Below are 26,452 nucleotides of genomic sequence, written 5' to 3' on the forward strand. Positions count from 1 at the left end.
ATGATTGTATTTATCCAAGTATAAAACTAAATGTATAGAAACAAATTAGTTAGTGTATGTGGAGATAAATAAATACATAGTGTGTGGGGGAAAAAAATGTCAGTGTAGAAATGAATTTGGAGACAAAATCTAAATTTAGAAATGCGTAAATGTGGAAATAAATAACATTCAACAGGCCTAAATACAAAATGACAAAAATAAATAATCTTTAAATAATTCCCAACATTTTTCTATTGGAATTTTTAAACGTTTTTAATTATTATGTACATTTAATTTGATAAATTAATATTTATTTATGTCCTGTGTCCATCTTTGGCTCCCATAATTGACTAAAACAATTGAATTCCATACAACAAGATAAGATAAGATAAGATAATCCTTTATTAGTCCCGCAGCGGGGAAATTTGCAGGCTTACAACAGCGTAGAGTATAGTGCACACAAGAGACATAGTAGAAGAAGACAATAAAATAAAACAAGTATTATAAATAAGCATTACATTACATTACATTACATTACATCATTCATTAGCAGATGCTTTTATCCAAAGCGACTTACAATCAGTAGTATATTACATATCATTCACCCATTCACACACTGATGACAGGCTACCATGCAAGGTGCCACCATCAGACTCTAACTAACAAACATTCATGCAACAATGTAATTCATGCAACAATGTAACAAAGCAATAAAAAAAACAGTAGAAAAAACAACAATAACTGAAATATTATATTTACAGACAGAGAAAAAAACAACTATTTTAACTATTTTTAACTTTTTAACTATTATTGCCCACTGTAATGTGTAATTTAATACAAAAGGTGAACATAGATATATATTTCTTAACTGATTCTCCTCCCTCACCTTCCTACTGAGTTTAACTACCTTTACTTTGAAGTCTAAATCCAAGACTTCCCGTATGAGCCTGTGTGGCGCTGTGTGGCTTTACGCACGGTGGCCCCAGAGGTGTGGACTGATGTGCGTCTCCTGTCAGAGCAGCGTGCGTCAAAGGGCCGACCTGTAGCCAGTCACCCAGCGGTCTGTCGGAGGGCAAAGTGTACACAGCAGCCTACATACCCAACTCTCATTCCTCCATCCGAGGACGCAGGCACAGACAGGCTTCAGCCGCACGGAGGGTGTTTCACCGGCCGGTGTGCGTGGGTCTCATGTAACCGGGACTGAAGACTAGTACTGCTTTATGGTGCGTATTGTTATTGTAATGTTTAATGAAGCAGTGTGTGATTAATGCGTTTAATTTAATTACCTCAAACTATCTGACACTTTAGAAGACATGTGAGCAGCATGTACCGGTACTGGTTGGTTTGCATGTCTTTGTGTGTACTGTACCTGATGAGAACTCATGACAGGGTACACACACACACACACACACACACACACACACACACACACACACACACACACACACACACACACACACACACACACACACACACACACACACACACACAAATGACAGATGAAGGGTGGCAGCAGGGGTCCAAAAACACATTTTTAGCAAGTGACCCACCAACAGGTTTATTTGGCAAAACATTTACCTTGCAGTGTATTTAAAAGATAAAATATATTAAAAAAAATAAAAAAAAAACAACTAAATTAAAGTTTTTGGAAGAAAGAAAAGAAAAGAAAGCTGTACAAATACACACACACACACACACACACACACACACACACACACACACACACACACACACACACACACACACACACAATATATCGACCAGTCTAACTTAATCAAATACACTCACAGCAAGGGTGGGTCTCATGTAACCGGGACTGAAGACTACTGCTTTATGGTGCGTATGGTTATCGTAATGTTTAATGAAGCAGTGTGTGATTAATAGAAAAAGGAAGAATGTCTGTGTGTTGATCCACATCTCTGTGCGTAAATGTTGCCTTTTCCAGCCGGTTCCCTCTCCGCCGTGGCCCTCTGTGAGCTCCCGACCCGAGCCCCGGTGACCATGGGTGGGAGTCTGGGCTGCCACCGCTCCATCCCCAGGGACCCCACGGACTTCAGCTGCGGCAAACGCAAGTTCAGCGCCGCTTGCAACTTCGGCCACATCCTGGTGAACCAGGAGCGGCTCAACATCAACACCGCCACCGAGGAGGAGCTCATGACTCTGCCGGGAGTCAACCGCACTGTTGCGCAGAACATAGTGGAGTACCGGGACTGTATAGGAGGGTTTAAAAAGGTGGAGGACTTGGCTTTGGTGAGTGGGATCGGAGCCACCAAACTGGAGGTGATCAAACTGGAAATATGCGTCTCCAGTAGGACCAGCTCGTCCCAGCACTCGCCGTCGTCGCTGCGTAAAGATGTGGATCACCAGTCCTCCTGCACCGGGATGAACATCAACACCGCCACCCCGGCGCAGCTCATGAGCATCCGAGGCATCACTGAGAAGATCTCCAAGAACATAGTGGCCTACAGGGCTGATCATGGCCCGTTCAGGAGCATCGAGGACCTGGTGAGGGTCAACCACATCAACAGCTCCCTGCTGGACAAAATCCGCTTCCAGGTGTTCGTGGAGCGCTCCAGGGCGCCGTCCACCAACACCAACGGAGGGCTCACCTGCACCACCAAGTCCCACCCGAGCCCGACCTCGTTCAGTCTCAGGAGCGACGACCTGGACCTCCCGCCAGGAGGACCGACCCAGATCATCTCTGTGAGGCCCGACGTGGAGCCTCCATCGGGCCTGAGGGAAGGGAAGCCCGTGGTGCGTCTGGCCACCTGGAGCCTGCAGGGCTGCTCCTGCGACAAGGCCAACAACCCGGGGGTCAAGGAGGTGGTGTGCATGACCCTGCTGGAGAATAAGTGAGTCAAAACATCCTGTGCTTGTACCTGCACTCAGTCATGACCATCTAAAGCTTGAGTGTTAATTCAATAATCAATAATCATAGTCCCAGATGTCAGAAGTGAGGCCAAGCTTGGTCTTTTTTAGGTCTTTTAAAGTCTTGCATAACATTTTGTGCTTATCTCTAATAGGGCCACTTTTGTCACAAAATATGCTGTGCCTTTTTTACTATAGTTTTTGGAAACATCAGATTCCCCAAAATGTTCACTGCTTGTCAGTTGTTTTTGTTAAGTTGATTAATTGCTAATTTGTTGAGGATGTAACGCCACTAAAGTACAACATAACCTAAACGTCCTGTATTATTACCTCATCTTGTGGCGCCTGTGTTTAGTTTTAAGACCCTTATTAGTTTATATTGTGCTCCCGGGTTCCTGCTACCATATAAAGGTGCGTTTAATTTAATTACCTCAAACTATCTGACACTTAGAAAACATGTGAGCAGATAGTTTCATTGCAGCATGTACCAGTACTGGTTGGTTTGTCTTTGTGTGTACTGTACCTGATGAGAACTCGCTCATGACAGGGTACACACACACACGCGCACACACACACACACACACACACACACACACACACACACACACACACACACACACACACACACACACACACACACACACACACACACACACACACACACACAAATGACAGATGAACACACAAAAACACATTTTTAGCAAGTGACCCACCAACAGGTTTATTTGGCAAAACATTTACCTTGCAGTGTATTTAAAAGATAAAATATATTAAAAAATAAAAAAAAAACAACTAAATTAAAGTTTTTGGAAGAAAGAAAAGAAAAGAAAGCTGTACAAACACACACACACACACACACACAATATAGATACATATTCAATTTGATAAAACCATCTGCGTGACAAGATTAAAGTCTGCGGCCGTGTATAAAGCCAGTCTAACTTAATCAAATACACTCACAGCAAGAAAAACTTGGCACAATGATATTATAGAACAAATTTGTATTTCAAGCTCTCCAGAAGGCAACAGTCCAACGCCATCAAAGCATTAAAATATGGACAAGCTTTGGGTTGGATGCAACATCTTTGGTTCTGTGATTCACAGCATTTGTTGGACAAAATCTCACTTGTGAAGAAAATGAATAATTAACACCTCTCGAGAGCACCACGATCTGTCGAGGACCCCTTCAGTTGACCGTGTTCGTATTCCCAAAGTGCCACATTTATGCAGATAGCGGGAAAATAGGCCTCTGTGAATCCGGGTTAATCTGCCCTGACAAACCCGGAGAGCAGTCAATGAATAATGAGATTACTTCAGTGTGATTCCACCTGTGTTTGCTTGACAACGAGCCGTCACCTTGGCTCACCTCGTCCAAAAGCTCTATTCGCTCAGGCCTGAGAATGCTCAGCATGATATGACACACAATATATTTATTTTGTTCTGTGCACATGACTGCTCACATGATCGCCATGTTCTTCGATTATTCTTTGTTATCAATACGCACCTCTTGAGGGAGGGTGTGACCAGACTTTCTCAACCTCACTGTCGGGTTGCCAGTTGAAGGCCGTGGAGCTGTGCGGTATCCTCCTGTGGTGACTAAAGACTTTTTCCAAATCATCTGCCTCTGTTCATCTGTTCGTCATTAATTCAAATGTTTAAGACACCACGTAAACCTTATTGCGATTTCAAATTTAAGACTAGAAATCTGTGCCAAATAACTCTAAAATCTGATAGTATTGAAGTACATGGTGCTGGATCTAAGATCATAATTATTGGTCATGTTCTGCAAGGTGATTCTGGAGATGAACTCATTCTGCAACATGTAATTAAATCCCAGACAGGCAGCAAATGAGCTAGGTAGCTACAAGTAACCGGTCCGTTGTGTGATTACGACATTCTTGCTGTTCTCAAACGCTGCCTCACCATACATCCCTTCTGTTGAAGCGCCACCAGAACTACGGGATTATCTCGATGCTCTTCGGCCTGTTTTTATTATCATTCTTTGGAGATATTGCAGACCAGACAATCTGCTCTCAAATTGCATTCACAGTGTTGCACTTGGTTGTCCATGTGATGGACGTGATGGTGTGGGGGAAACGAAAAAAGAGCCCTGCCTGCTTCCACACCTCCACATTAGTGGACATGATTGACGCGTCATTTGTTTTTTGAGAATTACAAAAAATGCTCACATGCTTTTTGACAAGTCAACACGCACTTTCTTTGAAGCACAGGCCTTCATGCCTTTGTCAATATTATGTTCCTGCAACAGAGGAGACTGCAGTTTCATGACCGCTGGTCTAGGACGCTTGTTTCATTCCACCCAAATACTTCTTTCTGTGTGATGCAATGCTGTCTCAGAGTAATAGCCTTCAAGAAATGACCACAACCTCTTAAAACCTCACCGTGTTAATTTACGAGCTTCCACCATGGAAACAATTTAGGTTAAGGGACTAATACTGCTTTATTAGGGTTAGGAAAGAATAGATCATTGTCTAGGTCAAAATAAGTAGTAGTAGTAAATAAGTTTGGTTTAACTTAACCTCTGAAAACTACAACAAACCTGTTGTGTAGAGAGCGATGCAACTAGAAAGCTAAATAGAAACAACATGTTTTTGACTTTTGACCTGCTGATAACATGTATTGTGGGGGTAAACACTCTGTCAGTTAAATTATTAATCTTATTTAAACTTAATTCAATTGGTGAAACAATGAGTATTAAACCAGTTTTTACACTGAAGACAGAGGCCACTCACGTCTGGCCAGCTATAGACTGAACACCATAAAATGATAGCCAAAGAAAATGTTCAATTTACATGAAAGGAAGGTGTGGTATGATTGCTCTCATTTTAGAAGATTGCAATCATCCATGTTTATTAAGCCGTCTATAAACTTCACCACACCCAGTGCAAACTCGGTAAAGTCTGGAGCCTCACATGACTCATCCGTTTGACCAAGGAGTGTGTGTTGTGTGTTGTTTTTTCTTCATAAGAACTGTCTAGTTACCTTTGGCACCATCTTAGATCCTCCTCCACGTCTCCTTCCACTTCCATCTTCCCACAAACCCACCCATCCTCTTTGTAAATCTCCACCACTTCCCTCACTGATGCCTCCTACTTCCTGTGTTTCCAAGCCATGGGCTGCAGCCCTGACGGTGATATTGTAGGGATCATTGTTATTGAGGAGGAGGAGGAGGAGGAGGAGGCTGTAAAGGAGATTTCGGTGTGTTTGCGCAGTGCTCGGATTCGCTGCGTGAGCAATCACAAGATCCAGGCTGAGTGTACACACACTTCATGGCTCGCCTCCAGGCACAAGCGGAGAGCTACTAGAGTTCAATGAACTCCCGCTTACCAAAGGTTACGCAGCGAACTGCGCTCAGCCGCACCACAGCCCCGCCGATGTTAGTAATCAGCAAGCCTTCAGTCAGGCTCACACACACACACACACCGGGCTGAAGGGAAGTGAAAGAGCCGCCACAAGCTCTTAACAGCAGGAGCTAATATGGATTAAGGTGAAGATGTGAGCTGACAGGGACTCACTTGATTCAGAGCCAATGTGGCTACTGTGGTGAAAAGCTGTGTTGCTGTCAAATCAGCTCCAGGGATCGTCCCTGTCTACGTGACAGCATGTAGGAGGACATTTCTGTTTCTGGACTGTGGATGTGGTTCTTTATCTTGTGTCACAGAGAATCACTTGTCTGTCTCAGTTTTGAAACCTTCACGTGGTGTCTAATGTGTCTTCCAAGCTGCATGAAGCAAGAATTTTATGCAACAAATACCATCCATCCTCTCCGTCCAAATTGTAGAGCAGGGCTGCAAGAGAGAACGTCCGCACGCTGTGACAGCTTATATTCATCCAGTTTAGCATCCCACCTACCTTACCACACACAGGAAGTATTAAAATATATTAAATTGAGTTACGGGAAGGCATTGAGGAAGAGATTTGTCCGAAGAACACTTGGCTCCCTAGACAGTAGATATTCTGTCATCTCTTTTATTTCCTTTATGGTGGGCCAGCGAGGCCGGTAAACGTGAGCATTCAGCGTGCAGTTTACTGACACGATGGCTTTGTTAAAGGAATAGTTCATAATTTTGGGAAAATGTATTTCCTTCCTTCAAGAGTCAGATGAGAAGATCTATTTTTTAGTGTTAACTACCGAGTCAGGACATGGTTAGCTTAGCTTAGCTTAGCTTAGCATAAAGACTAAAGGCAAGCGAGCATTCCTCTCTCATACCTTTACCAAAATATCTTGTTAACATGTTGTATCTTGTTTGTCATATCTGTACAAATTAAAATAACAATTTTGTGGTTGTATGTGCTGGAACCCGCAGCCGCATCAAAGTCTCCCAAATTCCAAATTCTTGGTGCAGTGAGGTTGCCAGGTTTGGTACCAGTGAGTCAGTACAGAGGATAAAGGCTCCCTGACTGTTATCTACAACTGGTTAAAGCATCCCAGCACTGAAGGACTGGGCGATTGGATCAATGATTTCCTCATCAATAAATAGTTCCACCACAGCGCAGTAAATATTTATTTTAATTAGTGAGCTAAGTATTCCCATTCATCCTGCAGCTTTATGAATCTGCTTCATAAACACAGAGAGGAGAGGGAAAGAGAAAGAGATAAGAGAAACAGGCTGAATGAAAACAGACAGAGTCGGCGCATATGTCACTAGCTTTACAGGCTAATGTCTGTTCAGTTGGTACACTGACTGCTTGGTCGAAAATTTGCTGCGCTTTCTGTCTGAACCTCTGATTGTGTTGTTGGTTGCCAACAAGCCGCCTCCGCTGTTTGACACAACAGCTATTGCAGGGGGGGGAAAAAAAATCTGTCTCTACTCTCAGTCGAACTCAGAGACAAGCATCTGAAATCATTTCTGTAAAACAATTTCAAAGTCGTTTTTGCAAAGCCTGTGCATGTTCACTAGTTATTTGGAAAGTAAGAAAAATGAATTGCAGTGAGTAATCAATAATATGAGATCAAACATGTTAAATTGTTAAAATGAAGCTCCTGGAAAGATTTGATTATGTAATTTACAAAAAAAAGCTTGAAGCCTTGTGACAACACAAAAATGAAAATGTCAAGTTCCCTCTCGCTACTGTGAACACAGCTGATTTGTCGTCACTGAAACATGCGTCAAGGGGAAATCTGCTTAGGTCAGCGTCATTTTCCTGACCTCAACAAGCTGAACATAAGGTTACTCAAGGTTGTTTTTTTCTTTTTACTTCACAATGTCAAGTCACAGCTGTTTGTTTTCAGTGCTGCTGTGTCTGTAGTCGACCCTTGACCTTGCTGACAGGGCTGATGGTGATAGGGGGATGGATGGCTGAGATCACACGTGAAGTGGAGAGTTGCTACTAAAAGCTAGCTGTAGTTAGCTGAAGGTCAGAGTGGAAAAAAAGGAAGAGACACCAGACAAAGAGATTTACATCCTCATCGAGTGAGCCAAAGAAGTGTCATAGCGGCGTTTATTTGGGGTTAGGTTAAGTTCCTTTCTCGATAATCAGATGTGTATCTGACAGATCAGTTATGATTTTGACAGAACTCAGGCTATCAAATCATGAACATTAACACCCGGCAGAATCTATTACATCGACTGAAATCCAGGTTCAATGAGGCTTTGATAATCCTACCATCCTGCCTTTTTTACATTTCATATTAACACCATTCCTTCATGTTGTTGGCGGCGGTGGCTAACAGTTGATAGCTGCTGTGTTTACACTGGAGCCACTAAAGCCAATTATATGATAATGAGTCTCTGGTGATATGTCTGGTCTTTGAGTGACAGGCGTGTAGATGGACTGCTGCTGTCGTCGCTCTTTTGTTAATCACATTACTCTAATCAGATCTGCTTCTGCTCCTTGTTTAGATGATCAGTTATCTACTGAGAACTACAAGCTTAGATAGAATCTGTGAATGGACGTATTTACACACAGCATTTAATTCTATCAGTCCGTCACATGATGGGAGAGAGACGTCTGTAAATCAGCAGATATTTTTATTAGGTAAATCAATCATCCGTTCATGTGAATGAGCCCAAGACCGAGCTTGGAGGCGGGGTTAAAGGAAACGCAAGAGCGCTCGCTGTTTGGGCCCATGGATGGATGAGAGCGCTGCAAGATCCGGCTGATTTTCTCTGATTTTTAAACTCGTGAGACAGACTTTGAGGTGAGAAATTGGCGTTACAGGTTTCCCTGAATATATATAATGTCACTAAACATTTCAGGGATGAACTGCATGCGTTAAAGGGACTTCGGTCCCTCTATGAACCATCACAGGGCTACACTTTGCATCTCCCTTGGACACTGACATCCTATTCAGAGGCTTGAGAGAAAAGAAGCATTGCCAATAAACCCCCAGATAACTTTTATGCTTTATTAGATAGTGCTGATAAATTTGATAATCATATTGACATTATTTCTGTCTGCAAAACAAGATGATCTAATCATCTTAGGTCAGGTCATATGTTATTTGTCATAAAGTAGATGCTTTTCTTGCTACTGTCTACTACTCTACACAAAATGCATTTCATTCTTTGATACCACGGAAATGCATTTTCACCCACAGCAGAGCCACTCCCAGGCTTAGTAAGAGACTGTACACAACTCTGCTTGCAAATCTGTTGACTGCGTCGTACGCAAGCCCAGCGCAGCTGTCGAGAGGATGTACCCAACATCTGTGGTCGGTATATTAGGCCGGGATTATGAGATAGGCAGGCACAGGAGTTTGGCAGCAGCGTCGCACTCTCTTTTAATCCCTTCGCAGGCCGACAGAACTATCAGAGACCCGCACGAGAACACGCTGGGTGTTCACATTTTCAGTGAAGTTAGTGAGTTGCTCTTGGAATCCTGTGAGATTGAGGCCTGTGTTGGTGCTGAGGTCAATGAGGATGGGGTGCTGCAAAGGAGGGCTGTGCTGAGCTGACGCAGGGTGTTGGGTGCTCATGTGGAAATTTCCATTGGCGCAGCATTTTATTGTGGGTGGACAGTGAGTTAGGGGCATTGCCCAGCAAGCCCTGCCAGCCAGGAGTCACTCGGGCCAATACAGTGCTCCCAACCCCATTTCCTCTGCTTAAAAAAAAAAAAAGAAGCTGATTAGGGCTTGTTTGTGTCCTGCAGCAGCAAATCAAACTGACTTGCTATCGTCACTAGTAAGATGAATGCATCTCCACTTTAATCAGTGGGATTGAAACAATAGATACATTGCCTTGCAGGCACTGGAGAGAGTGAGGAAGAATATGGGTTCATGTAAAAACCGACTCTTGGTTGGAATAGTAAACCTTAAAGGAACAGTGTTTGGGGTTTTGGGGGGATTTATTGGTTGAAAGGGAATTAAATATTGATAACTATGTTTTTATTAGTGTATCATCAACCTTTTTCAACCATTTTCTGGTTTCCATTACATTAAATGAAGCTTTTCGTATCTACATTTGCGCAGGTCCTCTTTGAAGAGGTTTCTACCGTACCCCAGAACGAACAAACCAAACTTTAGCCAGAGCCTTTTTGTGTTTTTACGTTACCTATAAAGGCCACCATAGTTCTCCGTCAAGCTTGGAAAGGGAAGTACGAGTGGAGGGGTGTTCAGTTGGATGCAATCTGCAACTTCCCCACTAGATGTCACTAAATCCTACACACCGCTACGTTAAAGGAATATTCCACCTAAAACAAATCTTTAGAGTATCCAACGCTCAGCCTGTGTAGGCTTGAAAGGCGGCCCGGAAAAGGTTTTTGTAGCTTCCTTCTTTTGATTGGAAGTGACTCTAAGGATGAGTTTCATGGTGAAAAAAAAGTAAAGAAAGTATAATCCTCTTCTCTACTGTCTGTTTTCATGCTATGTTTGTCGATAGCGCATTTAGCTGTTCGTGTTTGTCGTTTGCAACCAATGTAAATGAATGCAGTTGTCATTCTTGTAATTGATGGGGTGCTTAAGTGTTAAACCTTTATTGTTCTAATAATGATATAGGACAGGGGTCTGAGTCTCCTAGCTCATGGTAATACTATTCTTTTTCTTGTAGGAGTTCATTTTCGCAAGTTGATTTAGTCAGCAGCCCATCAGGCGATGTGCTCTTTAGATGTGTGGTGAGCTGCAGCTTGGAGCCCTCTCCTCATTCAAGGCTAGAAAATCCTTAGAGGCATTACTTATGTTCAAGGTCACCACCGCTGCTCGTCACTTCTTATGCAACCTCGTGTCTGTCCTCAGATTTGCCTTTATCCGACAAATACTGAAGCGGACGCTCGTGTTGTGTCTGCACAGCAGCACTAGATACGGGGGCCCAGAGATTCACTGCATCGACGACAGGCTCTGTTGTCACGGTGACACTGATGGATTAGGCTCGATGTCACAGAGTGTTTCTGCAAGCTTTGTTAGTAATTTTTTTGCACTTACACTTTCTTAAGTGTTGTTTGCATCAGGGCTATCTCCTACAGACACAGCACATTTTATTGGCCTCTAAAGGCCTGGAAGTACAATAAAAAGCACTCGCTGCATCACCGACTCAGCATTTTCCTTCACGTCCCTTCATGACATGGCTAAAGTTCGGGTCAACTCAGGTTGTGCTTGGATTGAATCCTGGCCAGTGAAAACGGGAGGATCAGGATCTTAGCCAGCGGGAGTGAAGCAGGGTTTCTGTGAGACTTTCTCTCATTGTGCAGAGTGATCACACCTTCAGTAGAGGAAAGAGGTATTGTCTGTGACTGCAGGCCTGTTTGTTCTGAAAACAGGATCTGTGGACTCGCTGATTACGGAGGCGACAGGAGTTTCTGCTCCGACTCTCAGGGTTATGTAATGCGAGGCTGTTCAGTCGGGTGGAGCAGGCAGTAAAAAAACTGAAACAAGGGTTATTGATCCATTTGTAAATAGGGTTTCAATGGTATTGTTATGTAAAGAAAGATTAGATGTACCATTTGCATTTCATGGCTTTGGCTTTTTTTTTTATTCCAGTTATTGGATACTGTAGATAATCTGATCTGAATGTATTCTATGCCGGCGTTATGAACTTTAACTAAACAAACATGGAAGGCTGTGCTGTTACAGCCCAGTATCATAGCTAGATGTGAAATGTATTGGTTTCATGCGCATGGAGACAAATTCTGTTTGTTTGTGTTTTCAGAACGAAAACAATGTCAATGAAAAGTCAATAAGGGTCCTTTTTTTGTGTTGGACCCACAAATTAAACGCACCCTTGTGACGATGCAACGATCAGAGATGGTGACGTGGTGTGACATATCGGAGGTAGGAGTTTGGATTAATCCAACAAATGCAGGATGGTCAACCACGAGCCCGATGCTGTGGATCAACTCTTTCTTTTTGCACAATTAACGGCATAACTTGCAGCGCCATCCTAAAAGATATCCACTGATCTCACCAGACTTTAAATTTCTAGACTCATGCTTCTGAAATAATGAACCCTGAATGATTTACAAACTTTACATTTTTAGCCCTACTAACACTGTCAAACTTGCAAAATTGTCAGTATGTTGTCAAACACTCTCGTAATGTAATGTACAATGCAGCTTCCAGACCAGCAGGCTTTTATCTTTTTCTATGATTTGTTGTGTGATCTGCTCGAAAATATGAATTTAAAAGTAGTTTACAAAGCACATGTGTATTAAGTAAGAAAAGCTAGCATTTATAAGAAATTCAAACAAACGTTGTTCTGTTGGACATTTCCTTTTGCACGAGACTAAAGCATTAAATCCTCTTTCCAACCGTACACCTGCATATCAGTATAACCTTGTACAGGATATTTATGGCTCAGCCTGTCCAGCTTTAGTGCAATAGTTATAGGGCCTGAGCTTTCCACTCATCTAGATCCGTTTTCACCTCCATGCCTCTTTATCCTTCACCTACTGGACCAGCTGCGGCCTGATGAATATGCATCAGCAGCTGCTTTAATTGATTCTAATTCCAGTCACAGTGAATGAGGGAAGTGAATGTGTTAAGGATTAAGATTTAGTAAACTCACTTCCAAGTCCTGGTACTATGCAATTCTTACTGTTTTTCTGTCAGCATGCATTAATAACACATCAGCTGGATTAAGAGTGTATTAGCACACACCAGTTGTTTGTATCATTGAGGTCAACGGAAGTGTTTAAAATGCATCTTGATGATATTCAGACTCTCTCCTCACACCTCACTTTAACTTGTTTCCTGCCCTACATACAGACATTTACACCACAACCTTAAGTTAAAGTCAAAATAACATTTATTTTTACAATTTACAAGTACTTGTACAATTGTAAATCATACTTTGGTGTTTCACTTTTACCTCGCATAAAATCAGAGAAGGCTTGTGGTGATGGGATGCAAACAGAACCATAATAACCATAATAACCAAATAGTAATTTTATTCTAGATTTGTGCATAGAAAAGAAACGGTTGCATGTATCATTTGACTGAAGTGTCCCCTGTCTGTCCCCCACTCTGACCGTCCTGCTTAGTAGATTTGAACAGGAATAGTCTGTTCTACTCCTACTCTATTTCTATTCTATTTCTAATTTATTTCTATGGCTACGATGATGCACATTAAGTGAAATGATAGGATGTTGCACTTAAGAAGTTCTCTCCACTTTCTGTAAAACCTGCAACACAAGGTGAATGATATTCTCCGGTAGGGAGGTCTCTCTGCCATCTTTCCTGTGGGACCTGAATGCAGCGTAACAGCATGGAGGTCAGTCTAAATAAGTCCAGAAAGTCCTCTCCTCTTGGCCCACTTTGTCCTTCACAGCTTCACAGCCTTTGCAGCACGAAGTGAGCAACCTTGTAGAGGATTTGTGTCATAACGCCTCTCTGTTCTTCCTCACAATTTGCCGACTGATTACGTTACATATGATGCCCGTGCTGGTCACTCAGAGAAGTGAATGTGAGTCCGGAGTGGAAACAGAGCTCCGGTAATGCCCGGCAGCAGCAGCCAGCACTTCACTAATAGAAAAGACTGTTACGCAATGTGATTTTCTGTGTGGATTAGTAGGTTAGAGGTGAATGAGTGCAAAGCATTGCCACGGACTTCGCTTCATTGTGTTGCACACAGAATCAGTTTAGCATATGGTTCTGCAGGCTGAGCTGTGTGAGAGTGTGCATTAGAATAATGCCTTGTGTAACTCCAGCAGCACTTTTTCTTTCCTCTTGCTCTAATATAATAAACGGCTCAGATTGAGCTCTGGAAGCTTGTGGGTGTCAACTAGCAGGATTTTGGGAACTTATTTGATTCCCTTTATAAGACTTTCTTCATGTGCAGATGGCCATTTGTTAAAAAAAATGATGCAAATCCAAATGAAATACCGGGGATTGCTTTCTCAACCTCTGTCGCAAATTGCATTGCTAAACAGTTCCTCGTCGGAGCCAAATGAAGACAGGAGACAGAGCGCTGGAGCCTCTCAGAAACACTCTAGACTTTATTGCGCGGACTGTTGTTCTGGAAAACCATTTAGAAAGTAAACAGATAAATGTTTACTGGGCTGTAAAGGGCCTCACACGGCAATAATGCGTTGACAGATAAAATTTAGGACCACAATCTAAACTACCTCGATAAGTCAGAGAGAGTCACTCAGCTGTCCGAAGGAAATGTACCTTTGATCATGTGGAGGATCCAGTTTGCCCAGTGCCACTTCTATCTGTTGTGTCAACAGTATCAGTATTCCTCTGTGTGCATGATAATAGAATACATGTCCGGGTTTTAGCATTACGAAACACTACTGTATATGTTCAACACTGTGTCACTTTGTAACTTTTTATTGCTGTGAGCACCACAGATGAAATTATATTCAACTCCATTGTATTGGGGTGGAAGCATGGCTATTTATACTAGCCTGCATCTTTGATGACTAACTCGTTGCTGTGTTTAAGCTCTGCATTTCCTAGAAACCATCTATGAATCAGAGTATGTAGCAGTGGAGTTTTATGGTTTTATTTGGGTATTGTGATTTTTTTATGGTTCTCTGTTTTGGTCGTAACTAAAGGCTGTAGGATAGGGTTACAGTTTGTTAAAAAGGTTATATTTAGGTAATACAATGAGTTATAAATGAATTCATTAAAGTATACACAAACCCAAAACTAGAATTTTTCACCATCAGTTTAACCAAAATAGCTGTACAACAACAGTATGTATCTTTTAAAAGAGGAATTAACTCAGTCTTCTATATTGAACACATTAGAAACAAAACAAACCCTTGGTCATTTCAGTACACTAAAGGGCCGTCTTGCCAACCCGTTCTCCCAAATCGTGAAATACCTAAAACAATAAATGAATGTCGTAAAAATGTAATAGAAGCATTAAATTAAACTTTCTCATACTTGTAGACACTCTCTTTATGTTTTAAAACACATTATGAGTAAATAATTGGTGTTTTTCAAGATACAACCTTAAAGTTCAAAGCAGAAAATGACATGATTTATAAATATGATACGATTTCTGTCATTTTACTGTATGAAAGATACTTGTTTCCAATATTATTTTTTCTATTTGGTACGCAAAAACTTTTAAGCTCAGTATCTCAAAAATGCCAAGAACACAGATGAAACTTTATAATTACAAGGAGGCAAATTTGACTCTGGCTGAATGGTAGTCGCACACGTCTCAGCCAGTGAAACAGTTGGCATGTTGAGTCAGTTGCAAAGTGCAAAAATGTTAAAAATGTGAATATGTAAATGTTAAAGCCATCCTCTCTTTCTGTTTCCAGCATCAGGTTACTGGCGGTTCAGGACCTGCTGGAGCGGGAGGCTCTCGATAAGGTAATGTGGAGCTGTGAACCCTACGGCTCTCTGTCGGGGGGGGGGTCACACTGTTTAAACAGGAGGACTGATACTGGAGGTGTTGAAGCCTGCTTTTGAGTTGCAGCATTTTAAATGTGATGACTCACCACACAGGGAAATGTACTCAGAAACTCTTGCTCAGTGTTTGTCATTTATTTAATGTGTTGCTGTTATGCAAATACCCCTCCACCCACTCACCATCTCCATCTCTCTCTCTCCATCTCTCTCTCTCCCCCGAGTGTAAATGTCTTCTATTTCTAGGCTCACATATGAACTGTGTTAGCACTCTACTTTGCTTTCATCACTATATATACTGTATATGACAGTGGTTGCTATGGGTACGAGGGTATGATCTTCAGCAGTATTCAGGATACATCGGATTAAAATTGGGGTTTTTTTAAGTAAGAAAAAAGATAACTGATCCGTGGTCTGATCCCCTGATTATTTCCCGAAGAAATTATATTTTCTGTAGAAATTGTATTTTTACGGTTGACTGACTTCAGCAACGCCTGCAGGGAATTTCTTTAAATGTTGAATCTGAACTTTAGTGGTCAAAGGTTAAAGACTTCATACGCTAATTATGCAAAATCCAAAAACGTGTTGGACATACATGTAAACTGCAACATGACTGGTTGGTGGAGAAATACAACCGCGAGGTGGTAATGCTAGTTTCGAAAACTGAAGACTGTAAATCCAGATTGTATGGACCCAGTATTAGAGATGAAATCATGGAAATAGAGAGTAAAACAGACATTCATATTTTTAAACCAACAGTGCTGACCACCATATTCTTTTGAATTAGTCAAACAACGGAGGCAAACAGTTTAATGTCCGTTCTACTCTCATTCTATTTCTATGGGGGAAATGCTGCTCCAGGAATTTCACATCGTACTTTTTCTTTTGGACCTCAATCTGTCAGAACGGACGCCGTGGAAAACATTGTATAAGCACCCTCAGCTCTGATACATGAAGAATGCTGTACAGTCAGATCACCCACTCTCTCTCTCTCTCTCTCTCTCTCTCTCTCTGAGCAGAGATGTAGGGCGGCTGCGTTAATGCACAAATGTCAGTGAATCCATAAAATATCACAAGTTCAACAGACGGCTCTGAGTTATGTGATGTGTTCCTGTTCAGCCCACACACTTTTTTTTTTGCACATGTGCAATGTCACTCTCTGTATTGGCTACCAGATGGATCCTTGGCAGAGAAATCAGAGCTCTGTGGACGGGGAAGTAGGTCAGCAACGGAGTATTTTGGACGGAGAGAGGGAGGCGGTGGAAGGATGAGTTACCTCTGTACAAGTGGTGGCACATTGCCGTGTTCTTCACTCCTGCCAGCCTCCCACGCTGATTTTCTGCATGTTTTCTCATCTATTCTGTCTAGTCTTATTCATTAGCACCCCTTTCTTTTCCTCTTCAATCGCTGCAGTGTCTCTTCCTGCAGACTGATTGAAAAACGTTCTCCATTCTCTCTCAGATCTTTCACTTCACTCGGTGCTGTGAAGGTTGCCGAAATAAACTTTGAATGCCTAAGCTTTTTGTTCAAATCTCAGATATATTTTTTAGATCCCTTAGATTTAATAAATAATTGAATAAACGTTTGCAAACAGCCTTTCATTACTTTGAATGAAAGTAGGAAGTCTTTAAATGTCGTAATATCCCTTTGATTTTATTGCTTTACTGTTTTGCTTGTATTGTATTTGGTTCCCCCTTTGCATATAGAAGATGCAATCATTATATTCTCTAGACATAATATTTATTGATTATATAATCTTAAATCAAGTCATAAAGTTTTTTATAGGCCGATATCACAAAGAATTCCTCACAGGGCTGTACAGATAATATAAACAGCAATGAGCAACATTACACACAAAAATGTATAGAAGTAAGATAAAAATATATACAAAGCATTACAAATGGAAAAATTAAACACACAATACTAAAAAATGCTATATTAAAACAGTAGCAGCATTAGCAAAAAAAAAGCTTGTACAGGTAGCAAATGCGAAGAAATAAAAACAGGAGTAATATTTTTTTACGTAGCCATGTTGGCTTTTTGCAACCAGAAGTGACCAGAGACGGTACGAACGAACACTGAATAAGAAATTTCTAGACGACCAAAATGTGACGTTTTACTTCCATGAACTGAAAACACACTGTGATAGGGTTTGAAGTTCGAACACGAAAAAAAAAACACAGTCAACTCCCAGACTGGACGTTGCTATGGTAGCGACCTGTCAATCACAAGGTAGCTACGCCCTAAAGCATAACCTGCTTTATGGTCTATTTTAATTTAAATGTGACTGTAATTTACTAAATGAACATCATGCTGTATTTAAGAAGACTTAAAACTAGCAAGTGAGACCATAAACTCACGTTCAAGGTAATAAATCAAGTCAGAAGTAGGGTCATTTTCTCGTAGACTTCCATACAATTTAAGAAACTTCTGCTTTGGCTTCACTTTTAGACCCGTAGGATGCCTCCTGGGCTAAACAGACTCTCAAAAGACTCATAATTTAAATCTGATCTGTTAAAATGTCCATCATGAGGATTTAAGTCAAAAAGAAAGTGTCGCATATATCTAACTTTTGGTGTATTTACACTCTAGTGCATTCATGTGGCAGATGTCCATTCAGTGAAACCCACGAGGGTATTTCCTTGTAACTTTGGTGTCCATGTTCACCGGATGTGTTGTGTTGTGATTAGTCATACAGAAAGTGTACACCAGTTTTAGACTGTTGTCCTCTGTCTGTTTTGTCGCTAAGGAACCTTGTGGTTTGGTTTCAGACTCATGATTAATCTTACTCTAGAATGCCTTCCTGGTTACTAGTAAGGAGCTTTTTTGTGCAAACACAATAAATAATAACTGGACAAATGTCCTAGCTTTCCACCTTATAAATGCTTCAGAAAACACACACACACGCTCTCTCTTCTTGTTGTTTTGTGTTGTGTGGATTCTGGCAAACCCGGACCCAGTTATATGGCAGTCCTCTGAAGGTTCAGTGAGTTCTCTTCTGTTTGTTCCCCTAAATGTCTTCATTTGTCCATCCTGCTTTAATGAGGCAATGGTTGTTTTTTGTTTCTCATGTTTCAGTCGTAGTGATCATGAGTGGTATTCCCCTGGGGAAATGAAAGAAGCTTCAATTTAGGATATTTGCTCAACCTTTTATTAAATCAGACACGCGGTGATTCTGAGATCTGAAAACAGAAACATATTCATGAGAGTATAGACATGCAGAACAGGAGGAACAGAGACAAACCTTAAGTCATTTACTGCTTTCTGTCCCAAGTTCTGCTAGCAGCTCCTAGAGGCGGCAGTGTTCATTACAGCCACATAATTGAAGACAATTAGAAGATGATTATGCTATTCTTAGAGCTCTTCCTGTAGCGGGGATGAACATATTCTCAGTGTGAGGAAATTGAGATAATTAAAAAGGACAATTAAAGCTGCAGGAATATATTTTTCTTTTTAATATAACCAATGCCTCAAAAGACTACTTGTAATGTGAAAAGTTTCCATTTTTCCGCAGGCTTTTATTTTTAAAATGCGTCATCTTTAAGCCTTAAGTTAAATAATCCTAATGACAGGTTTATTTTTTCATTCTTTTTTTAGTTTATTGTGAGGAGGTTTTACATCCTCTGTCTGTTTCTAGCATTCTAGTAATCAGATAATTAAATCTTTGGCAGTGAGAAACAAGACAGTATTAGTTGTTGTTTTCTTTTTGCTGTACCTGCATGTTGTGGTCCAGGTGTGACAGGACTCTCCGGCTCTGCCAGGTGATTCGTCCCGGCCTGCTGGGCTCCTTGCCAGGGCCCTAAATGAATGCTGTACCCTCACTTTGAGCCCCACAAGCTGAATTATGAGGGTGTTTTGGCAAAGTTATACTTGTCAGCACCGTGTTCACTTTACAGCCTCAATGATCCCCTTTGGGACTCCAGCTGAAAGTAAATCCTGTTCGGGGGTTTCTAACCTCCCGACAGTCTGAAATTGCTTATTAGTTTTATTACTCAGCGGATAAAAGAATGCAGTTCTTTGTGATTGTAAATCTCGCTGCAGCCCGATAGAGGTGAGGTAGCGCTGAGGTGACCTGATAGACTTTGACACAGAATGGTGTTAATTAGTGTTATCTAGCTTTGCACTGCTGTTGTGAAAGTGTTATAGGTTTGAGTTTCAGTTAGGACAAAATGTAACACTTCCAGATATCTGTCAAACTGCGTGGCCAAAAACGATTCATTTATGTTTCACAGTATGTTGAAAATGAAGCCCAGACGAGGACAAATTTAATACATTTAAGAGCACGACTTGGTGCTCTCAAATTAAAGTAAGTTGTGTGAACTAATCACATTAACAGAACATTATGTTGAACAATATTAATAAAATCTTAGTTGACTAACACTCATTGGATTTTGTCGACTATTCTATTAGTTGATTGATCTGATCTGTAAAAACGAGCACCACTTTAAATCTTCTTTTATCAGAGATGTTCTAATAAGTTTCATTCAGCATTAAAAAAAACATAGAAAACATATAATTGACAATAAAAAATCTAGGTTGACAAAGACCAATATGACAGATTAATCCATTAAGAGGGGGCAGTCCTAATTAAGAAATCTATTTTATTCATTATAATACTCTCATAGCCTTAAATCCTAGGTTGTGTAATAGAGTGACGTTGTTGCGATTTTGACAACTTAACATGTATTCTCCATTTATCTTTTTTTGCTGTCGAACAACTTTATCATTTAAAAGAATGTTAAAATGTTAACTTTATTTTTTAATGCTGAACTCAACTATTGCACAATTTAGTAATTCTAAACTATGTTTTAGCAAATGTACATTTCTGTGAAACTTCTGCTCAACTCTACTAGATATTTATTATTAAAATGTTGCGGTGTGTCACTTTAAATATTAACGAGTGTCATTTCAGTGTGGGAGGTCATGTATGTATGTGCGTGCGTGTTCTACGTGGGGTTCCTCTGACTCTCCCGGTATCCCAAAGGAAACCTCTCAGGTTAAATTTAGAGCCAGTGTCGGGTCAGCCAGAGCAGCAACCTGAGCCTCCATGAGCATGTGTGCAGCTCCCTCTACTCCTTTCCTTCCTCCGACTTACTTCATTTCCACACAAAGTTACCTATTGCCTCCAGAGCGTTACACCACTACTGGTTCAGCCCTCTCTCAGTGATGTCAACAAGAGGCTTCCTCTTTTCTCACTGTGTTTCCTCTGTGAGATGAGGCTCCTTGAGTTCACTGAACTCTGTGTTTTTTCTCAGAGCCTGGTAGACTGTTGCTCAGAAACTTCTTTATGCTGACGATCCTTTAATCTGCCCTCAGGTGTTAAAATAAAGTACAGCACTCCATGTGACACTGCACTCATGATTAGAAACCGATAAGAAGCAGAGATTAAGTCGTGTTGGCATTTAATTATCAGATAAACATCAGGAGATATTTTAGCTTTAGAGTTAACCACTGTGTCCCTTCATGTATTCAAGCCCCTGTGGGGTTTTTATGTTTGCTATACAATGCTCTGATTCTCATCATTCTCATAAGCCACAGTGTCATTAGCTGGCACTTATGTCTTATAATGTACAGTTCTGCAACATTACTACTAATATTGCTTTGACAGTTAAACAGTTATTACAAGTGATTTATTTACCAGGTTTCTGTGGATCTCTGTCTAAGTCAGCCGAAATTAAAACTACAATCAACATTTACGTCATTTCCAAATCAAGAAGTGCAACCGACAACAAATCTGGTGTCTGTGCGTAGTGCTGACAAAATGTTCTCCTTTCTGTTGCAGTTCTGCGTGGAGTTAAACCTAGGAACTCTAGCCAGCGTACGGAAGTGGAAATGGCCACGAGGGCTGTGGAAAAGTGTCGTGTCTGAAAAACCAACGGGACATTCGAGCAAGGTACATCAGCAATTTTGAACAACACTGAGATTGACTATCATGGGACAGAAAACTGCTGCTCCTCTGCTGTATTTATTCAAATTTAGCAGCTGATGCGGTTTTAATTCAGAAATACTCAGAAATCCAGAAAAAAAGATGTCTGTGAGAGAGTGAGGGGAGATGCGATATCGCTTAACTATGATGAAATTGATGCACAATTTCCTTTTCTTTAATGCAAGACAAAAGACAAAACATTAAGTAGTAAAGTTAAGGATGCAACTGAAGACATTCAGTTCTTTCATCATCCATAGATCCTATGGTATTGCCTTTCAAATTTAGATCCTATACTATGTGAGGATAAAAATCTTGTATTTTTTCCTTTTTTGCATCTCCATATATGCTTGAATGGTAATTGAAAAGGGTTTACTTACAATTAAAACCTATTCCTTAGTTTATGTTACCTTTCTAAGGAGACCAGACATATATATATAAGTCCTATATGATTCATTTGGGTATGTTATTTTATATGTATATATCTGACTCCATTTCCCATGATCCTCTTGTCCCAGGGAGTGAGCTACTCTGGCTTTCTGTGGGACACTTCGTCAGGTATTGACATGAAGGATGCAGCAGTCCTGGAGTCTCCTGTTGTCAACGGCAACGGAAATCATAGCTACCCTCGCCTCTACTTGGCTCACTTCTCTGTAAGTAATGATCGATTCCCAAACAGATTTAAGCTGAAAGATTAGCAGGAACGTCATACAGCTTTTTTTTCAGGGAATGTTGCAACAGACACAAAGTTCATAATACTGCAGATATTCAAATATTGCAATACTTTTATAATGTTGCGTAAGCTCATTTGGTATTATCTAGTGACTCAACAGACATTTATTTGGATGAAAATCTTTGAGGTTACCACTTTAAATTCAACTTATTGCACTATTTGCAGAAGTGGCATTATTGTTTGTAAATTATGTAAAAGAATATGGCAAAAAGATGCCATATTTTTGTTATTATGGAAACATAAAAGTTACTGCAGTAAGATAAACATAATTTCACATGGACAGAAATTTCCTTGTTGAAGAATAACTCCAGTTAATTACAGCTTGGGTCTTGTTTTTGGAGTTTTAAAAAAATTATTTCTATTAGTAATTATAAAACTGAACTCACTAAAGTAATTGCTGATCTCTGGGGAAATTATTATAATAATATCATTGCTAAAAACATTGTCAGACAGGACAAGAAACAGGAATTAAAAGGAATTATGTATAATTTATTGTACCAACAACACATTTTGTAACCCACATGCATTTCTCTGCATTTTTTTTTTTTTTTCTTACCAACTTGATTCTGACCAAAATGAAATTACTGACTTTTCCCGTCAGGTTGGTTCATACGAGCTGACAGTGGTGAACGTCCACATGCAGACCACAGCTGCATCAGGAGAGTCCAACGGCAAGAACCACAACACAGAAGAAGCCAAGTGTCCGCACCTCCCCCCCACCATCCAGGAAACACTCAGAGGTCAGTTCTATCAGGCCCGACCAGTGAAAGTCACCTCTTTTTCCACATCACAGCACATCTGTCCATTGGGAGTAATGGATCAAAACTAAAGTGATCTGAGACCAAACTTGCTAACCGTCCAGATTTCCCCGGTATTTTATCGTTTTCATTGCCCTCTCTGGTTTCCTCAGGGTCATAACTCTCCTGTATTTCACCCGTTTTTTTGTTTTTTTTCCTTTTTATTGTTGAAAATCGTTTTCTGGCACTATAAAGCTATAAGCCCAAAGACTCTAAAAGTCTTTGGGCTGTCCATTCAGTGAAAGACAATTTTGTCCCAGCCGGACAACAATACAGCTCCACCAAATGTTGTTTCCAGGCATCAACATGACGCTAAAGAGAGCTGCTTGCGTCTCGTCTTCAGTGGGTGAGAGGCGGAGAGAAAAATAGAGTTTTATGAGAAGGAAAGCAATTTCAGACTTCCTTGACGGAAGAATTCATGTTTTTTAGGATAAGTTTTAAAGGAAAGGTGCATGCATTTAGTAAAATATGGGCAGTGGCGTGCATAGACTCTCTAAGGGGAGGGGCAAAAAAATTATAATAATTGAATGAAAACTGATGAATATTAGTTTAAGCCAGACTTTATTCTGTTTTTTCTGATAATTATTAGTCAAATTATCAGAAAAAAATTGACTAATAATGAAGCCAAGAACCAGGTGTGGACCTGAGCCTGCTCCGACTATGTACAGGTACGACTGACGTCTACCACGTGGACGTCAGTCGTAAAAGCATTTTTAAACATAAAAATGCTTTTGCAGTCTACTTTTATTTTGTTATTAATTTTTTTTAAAGTCACCAAAATGATTGAAACAAAGTCTCTGCAAACATTGAGTCTTTGCGTCCCTCCATCTCTACATGGAGGTGAATTAAGATAATGTCCTCCTATTCTCAATCTTTTTTTCTATGCATCTTTTCTCTGCAGGTGAGAAGGAGTTGCTGGTGCTGGGAGATTTCAGCTCGCCAGCTCAGAGCTCGGAGTTCGACATACTGAGAAAGGAGAAGCTCTGTGCCCTGGTACCATCCTCCCAGTTCACCAACATCAGCACCCGCTCACCACAGGGCACCCGCTGCCTGGACAACATCTGGGTGAGCCGCTCCCTCAAGAAGATCTATTCCGGTAGGTGCACTGTGTGGACGTTTTCTGACAGTGGTAGATTTTGTGTCTCAAGTCAGTCAATCGAGACGAATGAAGGGAAGAACAGTCAAAACAAGTCTTCAGTCATTCGTGACAGGACAAATTCAAGTCTGGAGTCAAAGTATATCGAGATAAATATATTTTGAGTTGTAATAGGAATTTCTCAACTCTCAAATAAAACAAGTTTTAGTCTCTGCTACGACTCAAAGTCAAGTCTCAAGATCAGTGAACATTGAGCCTCAAGTTAGACAAGTCAGGTCTATAAAAAGCAAAGTCAAGATATGAGTTTTTCTGGACAGAAAATTTAAAGAATGAATCATTCAATCAATCAAAGAGCTGTGAGCTTTTTACATGACTGACCAAGACCTCAATGCATAGACCTGAGAATTAAATGTCCTTGAAAAGACCTGCTAGTTGCTTCATTTCATGACTTCAGTCTGACTCGACCTGACTGTCCTGATATTTACATGTACAGGACACCTGGTTTTCCTTTTTTATGTTTATATTTACATAAAAACATTTACATATGTATTTGGGTTGTCCGTCCATCCATCCTAGTAAACGCGATATTTGGCACAAACATCCACTTGAACTCAACATTGAACTGATAAGACATTGGTGGTCAAAGGTCACTGTGACCTCACAAAAACACAAGTATTCATATGCTAATTATGACAATTTCACACAAATGTCTGATGACTCCTTAAAGCACTTATGGATATAAACTGAAACATGATACAACCATGAGGCAATGGTCGTAGTTATTTATAATGAATGGAGTCCAGTTTCATTTTCAGCTAATGCTTGAGTTCATGATAGGTCATCTCCTCATATCTTTTCCCTCCAACAGGCCACTGCCTGGTGGTGCGGGAGGGCCTGACCAACCCCTGGATCCCAGACAACTGGTCGTGGGGCGGCGTGGCGTCGGATCACTGCCCCGTGGTGGCCGAGTTCTACGCAGACGTCTCCACTAAGGAGTTGAGCAGGCCTGGTATGGCAGTGGTGGACCGAGGAGACATTATTCCCAAGCACGAGCGGTGACGGCATCCAGCAGTCACAGAAAAAAAAAGACAGTAGTGACGTAAGACTTTGTCTCTGCCCGGATCACGCTCCGTCTTGGTTCGCTGTGGAGCAAAGACTTTCCTGATGAATGTGAAGAAGTGCCAAGATTGCCTTTTTGGTTTCAATTTATCAAAGTATGATAGTAACTGGTGATAGAGCCATAACAATGTTCCGACAAAATAAATATAATGTACTTTAAAAAGAAATGTGCCAAACATTTTCTATATGTATATAAAATAAAGAGAAGTTGATAGATGTTCCGGCTGTGTTCGACCTCTCATTAATCAGGATGTTCTGAATGACCCAGCTCTCCAACGGGCCGTTGGCCGCTGTGACGCTCATCCGTTCTGTCAGTTGAGAGGGTGATAACATCCTCATGATGGCTGAGCTCCTACATTATGTAAGCCGGGCCTCTGTGTGCACACGTGAGCCGCTATCTTCCTCTGTGATGTAAATGAGCTGCCGGGGCAGAGTGCCAGGGATTATTTTAAAGGGGCAAACACAAAACTGACTCATTGTTTTTTTGTATCAATCACTGATCACAGATGCAAATAGATCCACATTACAACACAAATGATCTTATTCTAAGGAAGCCTGGCAGAGGATATAACAAATTTGTTGGCCATTTTGCATAATGCAAAATATATACTATAAAAACATCCGTTCTTCCCATTCATGGATTAGCAATCAAGCAAGATTAAGCACAAATTGGTCAAATTATTTTTTAAATTGAAAATGTACATTAAAGCAGCAGAACAGATTTGAATGCTATTGAAAATCATCACGAGGCAAGATCAACAAGCAAGCCCCTGCTGTTAACGCAACAAAACTACTTAGTTAGGTTTAGGAAAGGTTCTTGATTTGGGTTTAAATAATTACGGAAATGGCATTACTTAAATACGGAAGATACATGACATAAGTTAATGTCGACTTCTGATTTTACACGGGAAACAAACAGTAATCTTCTGGGTGAAAGTCAGCTGCTTTTAATCTTTGACCTACTTCCTACATGGACTTTGTCACAGTTTAAACTACATCACTTGTCCTGACTCACGATTATATGGGTTATATATCAATTAATTACGGAGGTTATAAATACATTTTAGTTATCATTTCAAACAGTGGTATAAACAGCCTTATGTCCAAAGATTACAATTCATATATATGTAAATACAGTATATACAAAATATAATGAAATGAAACCAAGGTGATGACT

General features: G+C 40.7%; 1 protein-coding gene across 2 annotated transcripts; it reads left to right on the forward strand.

Annotated features, from left to right (window-relative positions):
- Nucleotides 1-990: 990 nt before the first annotated feature.
- On the forward strand, nucleotides 991-25,490 carry eepd1 (endonuclease/exonuclease/phosphatase family domain containing 1). Of its 2 annotated transcripts, none has more exons than XM_054606095.1 (8): nucleotides 991-1,202; nucleotides 1,925-2,831; nucleotides 15,520-15,571; nucleotides 21,390-21,500; nucleotides 22,049-22,183; nucleotides 22,865-23,003; nucleotides 23,962-24,156; nucleotides 25,025-25,490. In XM_054606095.1, the coding sequence occupies exons 2-8, from the start codon at nucleotides 1,981-1,983 to the stop codon at nucleotides 25,213-25,215; spliced, it is 1,674 nt and encodes a 557-aa protein (XP_054462070.1). In that variant the 5' UTR covers nucleotides 991-1,202; nucleotides 1,925-1,980; the 3' UTR covers nucleotides 25,216-25,490. The 2 variants fall into 2 exon arrangements, with proteins under 2 accessions (XP_054462070.1, XP_054462069.1); XM_054606094.1 differs by lacking the exon at nucleotides 991-1,202 and adding an exon at nucleotides 1,774-1,815.
- Nucleotides 25,491-26,452: the final 962 nt, after the last annotated feature.

Source organism: Anoplopoma fimbria, chromosome 10 (genome assembly GCF_027596085.1).
Source record: "Anoplopoma fimbria isolate UVic2021 breed Golden Eagle Sablefish chromosome 10, Afim_UVic_2022, whole genome shotgun sequence".
NCBI lineage: Eukaryota > Metazoa > Chordata > Actinopteri > Perciformes > Anoplopomatidae > Anoplopoma > Anoplopoma fimbria.